General features: G+C 46.1%; 3 protein-coding genes across 3 annotated transcripts; all 3 read left to right on the forward strand.

The window, feature by feature from the left end:
* Positions 1 to 56: 56 nt before the first annotated feature.
* On the forward strand, positions 57 to 2525 carry M436DRAFT_58083 (uncharacterized protein; the record flags this gene model as incomplete). Its single annotated transcript, XM_013567259.1, has 6 exons — positions 57 to 89; positions 147 to 259; positions 632 to 1229; positions 1279 to 1595; positions 1642 to 1986; positions 2033 to 2525. Coding segments are annotated over 6 exons (1899 nt in total), but the record flags the coding sequence as incomplete, so codon positions are not given.
* Positions 2526 to 3072: 547 nt separating this feature from the next.
* Positions 3073 to 4092, forward strand: M436DRAFT_86332 (uncharacterized protein; the record flags this gene model as incomplete). The annotated part of the gene is made up of 1 exon (XM_013567329.1): positions 3073 to 4092. One exon carries the CDS (start codon positions 3073 to 3075, stop codon positions 4090 to 4092), a length of 1020 nt encoding a protein of 339 aa, XP_013422783.1.
* Positions 4093 to 4216: 124 nt separating this feature from the next.
* M436DRAFT_86333 (uncharacterized protein) lies at positions 4217 to 5902 on the forward strand (the record flags this gene model as incomplete). The annotated part of the gene is made up of 4 exons (XM_013567330.1): positions 4217 to 5355; positions 5413 to 5569; positions 5629 to 5802; positions 5849 to 5902. 4 exons carry the CDS (start codon positions 4217 to 4219, stop codon positions 5900 to 5902), a joined length of 1524 nt encoding a protein of 507 aa, XP_013422784.1.
* Between the last annotated feature and the right edge of the window lie 2676 nt (positions 5903 to 8578).

The following is an 8578-nucleotide window of genomic DNA, read 5'->3' on the forward strand; positions in this document are numbered from 1 at the left end:
AGGATGATTGTGAGGCCAATACTACCTAGATTGCCGGACTGAGAGTGCCAAAGGTAGCTTGTGACGCTTGTCGGAAGCGTAAGACCAAGGTACGCGTCGGTGAGTCGATCGTCAATCATGCTTATGCTAAGAGTCCTGTGGCATAGTGTGATGGCACGCGACCGACCTGCCAACCATGTTCTATACGAGATGTCGTGTGCGTATATGCCGCCGAGCCAGACGCGCCGCCCATTATCGCGCTTAAGCGCAAATATGAAGCGTTAAAGCGTCAAAGTTCGCGTGAACACGAGCTCCTCAGTCGTCTTAGATCTGCGTCCAGCCACGATGTCCAGCGCCTATTGAACTCGCTCCGCACAGCCGAAGAGATCGATACCGTATCGCAATCTGCACTGGTATCAAATGGTCCAGATGATGACACTCCTCGCGCCCTGGCCGAAAATCCTCGCGAGGCACGAGATCCGGCCGACTCTGACGACGTGTTATCGATACCATCATCCGTTAATGGCGCGTCTAGTAGCCAGAGATCTGGCTTGGAATCTGGTGACTCTAGTAGCGCCTTACCGTCCTTTGGAGCTTTGCTGTCGGTATTCGTAGGCTTGTACTGCTACAACGAGCTAACTCCAAGGTTTAGTGCTTCCGTCGAGAATCGACCAAATGTGATCTCAAAACAGCCAAATCAAGAGTTGTTCGAATATCTGAGGTCTTCGGACGCATGTCATGCCAATAACGTCTTCCAACGCATCCGTTCAGGCCATGATCTCGAAAACATCTTGAGCTTCATCGAGTCGGGAGATCTCAGGAAGCAACTCGATCTCCAACCAGAAACGCGATTTCGATATGAACTCCCTTATGTCAAGCATATGCCTCCCGAACTGGTAATCAACAATCAATATCTTGACACTCTGCTTCACGATACGGCTTCCTTGAGGCTGACAGATTCTGAGTCTCGGGAGGCCCGGCCGAGCATGTCCCTGCCACAAATCGTATATCTTCGTCCATTTCATGCTGCGCACGTCATTGATCCTCTCATTGAGAGTGCGAAGCCTAGTCTGTGGACATCAGTGTGTCAAGATGATGACATCATGCGGAGGCTCCTCCGGAACCACTTTCTCTGCGAGTTTAATTTCATGTCAGCATTGCAAAAAGATCTTTTCCTAGAGAATATGAACGGTCAGCACGGCGAGTTCTGTTCTTCTCTTCTTGTTAACGCTGTCTTGGCTTATGCCTGTGTAAGTCAGAGCTCCCGGTATGCGCTGACGAAAGAGCTAAACCTCACAGGTTTGTGATTTAAACATCCCGAATCGTGCTGAGTATTGGAATTCCACATCGCTCACGTACAAGTTTTTAGTAGAAGCAAAACGCTTGTGGGAGATCGAAGCTCTAACACCTCGAATCAGCACGGTTCAAGCCGGTATCATTCTCAATGGTATTTCTAACTTGAGCGGCCTTGATCAAATCGGCCAAACATATCTCAAGCAGACTATTGCGCTAGCAAACCGTTTAGGCCTCTTTCTTGACAGACCAATCAAGACTTCGAGTGAAAAATCTAGACAATGCATGATTTACACTGCGTGGGCGTTGTTCTGTTGGGATGCGTATGTACCTCTTCTCTTACATTCATCGCTATTCTGACGTGCGCAGTCTTGTCGCATTCTCAATTCAGCAACCACCACTACTCCCGGGACCACCGCAGGAGCCCCTCCCGTCTTCTTCGGTGAATCCTGCATGGTATGGACTCTTCTGGCTGGAGTATCCAGGACTTGACCACCCTGTCGATGCACATTTTGCTAGCCTCTTCGAGCATCGGGCGCGCTTTAGGGTTGTCCTAGCTCGATATTGTCATGCGGTGTTTCAACGCCATAGAAGTCCAGCATGGTTGGCAAGAAACGCATACCTATTCCGGACACAACTGGTCAAGTGGTTTGGTGATCTACCTGCTTGTCTACAATCAGGAAATATCGTGCTTCCAGCACAACTTCAACTTCAGTGAGTATGTCAAACAATATGTGTTCTCCAGTTAATGTATTTGCAGCATGTATTATCACCAGTTAATGATCACTATCTTCGAACCTCTTGTAAACATACAGACACATCAACTTCCTCGGGACATTGTCCATGAATCAGAAAAATGCTTTGCGACTCTCTTCCGACTCTATTATATCCGCCATGGACATCAAAACATGGATATACACATCATCATATCCTCGATTTTCGCAGGAACCAGATGTATCGACAACCTTCGGAAGCCCCTGCCGAATTCAGACATCGAAAGCTTGCGACAAACTTTAGTCATGTGCGCCACCGGTATATACAAGCAAAGGTGCAACAACTTCCTTGCGCAAGCTCTGTACTCTACATTCTTGTCAAGTATGCATTCGCCGGAGATTATGTTGCTTGAACAAGTCTCGGACGTCAAGAATGACGAAGAAGCCTTGTTGACTAGACAAGCGACGCTATCAAACTGGATCCCGATTGTTGTGGATTGTGGAGACGATCTAGATCCAAGCTCTTTTCCTGGATGCTAAGGTGCTCTTGTTCGCGAACCCAAGCACTTGTTTAAGACGCACAGTATCCTGAGACTGGAGCACTCTTCAAAGACAGGAGAGTGATTTTGCCACTGCCTAACTCCACCAGGGTCTTATGTAATGGTCTTTGGACCACAGAGAGTGACCATATGCAGGATTTGGGCGTGGTCATTGTTGACAAAGAGAAGCACTTTGTGCCGCTCTTATCACAGCACACCTTAACGGCATCAACCGTGGAAGCGACCCCAAACCAGGCAAGGAAGAAGTCCACGAGACGATATATGGTGAGTTCTGTGTGATTCTGCAAGAATCACGAGGATAGACTCACACGTCCAGGTGACAAACAGACTTCTTGTAATATTCATAGACGCGTAGTAAGGCTAACAGTAACATGCCTACGCCTTATGATGGAACGTTCCGATGCTATGCTCAGATCGAAGCGATTCCATACTGAGTTTCTCCATGGGCAGCTCAAATTTGGGATTAATTATGTAACCTGTGTAATCTATTAGAAGGCTGACTTTTTTCTTCGATGATGGGTACCAACATGACGGCTGTCGCTAGAGTTCCAGGTGGAGGTGGTGACGACGAAGACCCTCACAACACCACACCCCGTCTCCCCGCTGATCGCGTCGATGTCGTCCCCGAAGCTGAAGAAACACGAGTCTGCAACAGATGCCGCGTGCGCAAGCCCATTGCCGAGTTCGCGCCAAAGCAAGCCAGCACTGCTCGTTCGAGTTCGCGTGGTCCAGTCAAGACGTGTCTGAAGTGCCGTGGTGGAGATCTCATGGTGAAGAAGAGGCGTGGTTCTGAGCCTACAGTGTCGTCTCCTCTTGCGTCGTCTGCGAAGAGACAGGAGATATGTCCTCTTGCATGGCCTTCTCAACTCGGTGTACCCATGCAACCCGCGCCCACTCGTTCCGTCAGTCAATATGTCGCCCAGACACTTGGTCACGCAGTTGATCAGCAAGCCGGCCAGACGATCGCCCAAACGCTCCTCGACCTTGGTGCACCTTCACGAGCCCATACGCCAACCATGGGACCTCCACCTACCAGAGGCCGCGGCATGACAAGAGGAAGCGCTATAACTCGTACGCAATCAGCAAGTCCGTCTCGCACATCTTCACCTTCGCGAAGTCTTGTCATGGACGTCACAACTCGCGCTGCTGAACGCGCCGCTTCTATGCGCTCTCCTGGTTCTGGAGGTCTCGGATCACCCCCTCCGCCGCACACTTCTCCTGGTCAGCCTTTTGGCTTCCAGCGCTCATCTCCGGTGAGCGGTCGTCCATCTCCTCTTCTTTCGTCACACACGCCTCCAGGTCATGGTACTGGCTCTCCTGGTCACTCTGCCTCCTCTGGTTCAGCATCTTCAATCCGTTTCCTTCATACCACCACAAGTCATGCTGTCGGCCATCGAGATCTCGCCTCGGCAGGAGAATACCGCGTCTGGTTCATCTGCGAGGCTTGTAACCATGCTCGCGCAGAAGCACGCAGAGCTACGGTATCAGGCCAAGTTGATTTCTGCCAATACTGCGAGCAAGGCATATCCGGTCGACCACTCCGTTAAAGGCCAATGGAAATAGTGTATCCAAGGCATCCACGACGTTGAGCGTCCAGGATTTTCCACCAACGACATCGAGTTTGACAGCTGCAGCACTTGCCGCGGTTTTGTTCAACCTCCTTCTCGTGTCATGAGTCGATCTGCATCCCAGGTCGGCTCTCCCATCCCTCGAGGCGACACCGACTTTCGTTCGTCCGCCACCTACCGCAGCGAGTCATTGTCAGACATTCTCTCACGTTCTGCCTCGCCCTCCAACCGTCGCCGTCAAACCACCGACGATCTTCCTGACCCTCTTCTCGACGTGGAAGCTGCTGGCGTCTCGCTTGAAGCTCCAGCTCTCAATCAAGCTGATGAGCTGCGTCTTCACGCATTCAACACTCGCATCAACGGTCAGGTTACAGAGCATTACGGTCAGTGCAACGAGCGTTTCTTTTTGACAGATGTACAAGGTGGAGTTTGTGGTCGCTGTAGGCGTGAGAATCGTACTTGTCCTACTCCCGAGCAGCCCGAAAACCCCTTCCTCTTCGGCGCTTCAAACAACATGGATACAGGCCCGGTTGCAAACCTTCCTCGTCTTACTCAAGTGGAAGAAATGCTCATTGCTCGCGTCCACGTCAGCATCGAAGTGCGCAACGTTCGTGGTTCTCAGTACGAGTACACCGGTCACGTCTGTAACTTCCTGCAGAGTGTAGGCAAGGTTTACGACGAACTTCCACTCTCTCCCAAGGATCTCGACGTGATTATTGTCAAGCCTCGCAACGCAGCTGGTGATCCACGCCTTGAGCGCCAGTTCGTCCGCGACTTCCGTGTGCGTCGTGAAGTCATTCGTCAGTGGCTTACATTCCTGCGCATTAACCATCCTGGCCATCGTGACATTGGAATCGACTTTGAAGTTCTGGAGTCGCTACCGCTTGGCCAGCACGTTCTGGACGACATTGCTGTCCAACATGCAGAAGACGCATCCGCTGATCCCACGCCAATTGATTCTGCACAAGACAATCCCGCACTGATCTTTGGTGCCATTCCCGATGTGCTACCAGCTGGCACTGACCTTAGACAGCTTCAAGGTCGTCTTGGACACACACAGCCTAGTGATGAAGGTCAGCCCCACGCTCAAGCGCGACCAGCACCACAGCAGGTCGTAGCCAAGTTCCGCTCTATCCAACTTCCAGAGTTCAACAAGGCGGAAGCTTTGCTTAGTCGTGCATTCCCTTCTCTCTTCCCTCTTGGAAGGGCAGAATTTATTCTCCCGCGAGCTCTTAAGGTCTCGTACGCAGCCTAACCCATCATTACGCTGCCTGAAGGAAGTGCAAAACATCACCTAAGACTCCAGCTAGGAGCCACAGCTGCACCTGCCGATGTCACAATTAAGGGACATTTATTTGACGGACTGATGGCCGAGGCCACTCTCCGTGGCTGCCCAAGCGACTGCACCTTGTGGTACGATCAACCAGAGCTCGAACGAGCCCACGATGCCGATTTCGTACGTCAGAGGCGGATGATTGAATGGAGAAGGGTACCCTGCTAACCCAAATACATTAGCTAAGACTCCGTTCCAATGAAGTGATCACTATCCGTGGTCCTCCAGACATTGAGATATACGTCACTTGGGATGACCCTCGCGTCTTCCCTATTTCGTTCTACAGTTACTCGATAGACTCGATGTTAGAGATTCGTAAACAATGCTTTCGCAGGATGAACCCTCGGGTCAAGTGCGTACCTAAAGGGGATGATGCCAGGTCGTCACCACTAAGGATCTTAGGACTGGCACATGATGGGCAACTACTTACAGATGCCACAGCTAACATTAGGTTAATTGATTGATTGATTGATTTAATTGATCAGGCTACTTGGTTCTACGGCAAACCTATAAGCCGTCTCCTATTAGTTCTTCCTTCTTTATCCTTATCTGTCCTTATTCCATTCTAGCTTCCCCTTACTCGACAGCTCTCGTCTGCTATGCAAACCTGCCGGACTTGTAAAGGAAGTGGAGAACCGCCTTTATCGCTAGGAGGTTTGCCTTCCACCTTTCCTTCGGTCCGTCGACTAGTTGCCTATTTCTCGAGTCTTCCTAGGGATTTCACCCCCCGAGTATATAAGAGAGGTCTCTCTACCTATGCCCTACTGCCTCGATAGCAATTTGACGGTCTTCGCGTAGGAGGGAGCATTCGTATATAACATGCTTAATCGTTTCTCGCGTAGCTCCGCATTCGCACCCTACTAAGTCTGACCTTGCATAGAGTGCCGGATCCTGGCACGATCCATTTAAATTCGTATGGGGAAGGGAATCTTGGGGGGGTAGGATCCATTTGCAGGAAAGGGGGGGTAGAGTTCATTTGGAAGGGTGTGTTTTTTTCGTAATGTAAACTGACAGAATTGCAGAGCGAATTTTTGCGAGCAGAATGGCTTATTTGGATTGTGGGAATAATGGTTGGTTTGTGGGAGGTAGCGTTAGGAAAGAGTTGGGTGATTGGGTTCGGTGTTCGTATGGAAATGTAGAGGGAGAAGTTGAAGTTTTAAGAGGAGGATGGACGACGGAGAAGGAGGAAATGAATTTCGAGAGAGGGAGATGGTACATGTATATTATGAGAGTGTATATATTTAAGTATTACCATATAGTGGTAGGAAGGAGAAGTGCGATGATGGTATAATAAGTGGTAGAGGAGTTAGTGTATTAAGGTGGTTTAGTGTATAGAGACGTTTAGATGTAAATCGTGAATTATGAGTTAAGGAGCGACTATCCTTATATCGCATTAACTAGAGCATGTTGTTTAAGTGTTAGAGAGTGGTTTTAAATGTTGTTTAAAGTGATGAGAGAGGGTGGTTATTAATGGAGTAGGGTGGTAGAGGAGTCGGGAGGTAGTGGAGTTTTAGTGTATAGAGGCGTTTAGACCTAGGTTTTAAATGTGAAGGAAAGAACTATCTATGTCTATCTGTCTATATAGGCTATTTGTTTATATATCTATAGACCTATATAGCTATATATCTAGAAGATTAGTATTGTTATAGTGTTATATAGTAGTGTATAGTGGTATGTAGTGGTATATAGTAGTATATAGTATTATAGATAGGCGAATCTAGTTTATCGTTATTTAGAAGATCTAATGTTTTAGTAGGTAAACTAGTTAGAAAGAGTAGATGTAAATGTTGTTTAAATGTTAAGATGTAGTGGTTAATATAGTTATGTTTGTTAGATAGGTAGTATATAGTAGGTTAAATGGATAAATAGTAGAAGTAAAGTAAGTAATAGGTAGGTTTTTATATAATGTCTTTTAGTAGATAGTAGAGAGGTATAGAAGAAAGGTAGATAAGTTTAGGGTTAGTTAGATCTATTTATTTAGGTAAGGGAAATGGGAAGAGGGGGTAGGATCCATTTATTTTAGTTAGTAGGGGGATGAAAAGAGGGAGTAGGATCCATTTGTTTTAAGGGATATGTATTTAGATTTCTTAATTTTATAATAACTAAAAAGAAGAGAGAAAGAGAATCGGGAAAACTATTATTAAAGAAAGTAAAAAGAGAAAGGAAGATAGAAACTAAATTAAAATATAGAGGTAGTAAGAAGTTAAGGTTTTTAAAGGAGTTTAGGGTAGTGTTATATATAAAGTGTAGATGTTATATTACGCCTAACGTAGTAAAAGGCCATTTCCGAGATAGAAAACTATATTTAGGTATAAAGAGGAAGGAGATTAGAAAGATTATAGATTAGATAGGAGGGTTAGATAGTTTAGCATTAAAGGTAGAAGATGTAAAGTATCTAAAGCCTAAGTGTATAGGCGTAGATGGTTTAGAGGTATTTTTAGGTAGGTTTATTTATTATTAGAAGAAGATAGGTAAGGATAGTAAAGAGGAGGAAGGAGAAAGGGAAGAGGAAGGTAAAGAAGAAAGAAGAGAAGTTAGTAAGGGTTATAGGTATATATATAGTAGTAATCGTAGGATAAGGAAGTATAGGTTAATAGAATATAGCTAGGTAAGTAGTATAGGAAAAGGCCGGGTAAGAAGAGATGTTATAAAAGAGAAGAAGTTTTAGAAGAGTAGTATAAAGTTTTAACGTTTTTTTAAGTTAAGTAGTTAGAATGTAAGTTTCGAAGTAAGAAGAGGAAGAGAGATGTTTATTAGAGGAGGAGAAGAGGAGGGTAGGAATAGGAATAAGCATAAGAATAAGGATAAAAAGGAAGGAAGTAGAAGTAAATAGAGTAAGGAATTAGAAAGAAAGATGTTAGAAAAGAAGGATAAGAATTAGAAGAAGTTAAGAGATAGCCGGGTAGACGGTAAGATCGCTAGAGTTAATATAGATAATTAGTTAAAGATGTCTATATAGAGTAATATCTTAATAGGTGTAAGAAGTAAGAATATAAAGATTTAGTTAAGGAGTGTAAGTAGTAAAGAGGAGGTTTTAGAAGTTTATAAGAGTTTTATTAGGAGGGTAGTAAGGAATATAATAATAGTAGTAAGAAGTAGAGAGATAGATAGCTAGTGTTTAAAGTTATTAAA

This window comes from Aureobasidium namibiae (assembly GCF_000721765.1).
Source record: "Aureobasidium namibiae CBS 147.97 unplaced genomic scaffold scaffold_27, whole genome shotgun sequence".
Classification (NCBI taxonomy): Eukaryota; Fungi; Ascomycota; class Dothideomycetes; order Dothideales; family Saccotheciaceae; genus Aureobasidium; species Aureobasidium namibiae.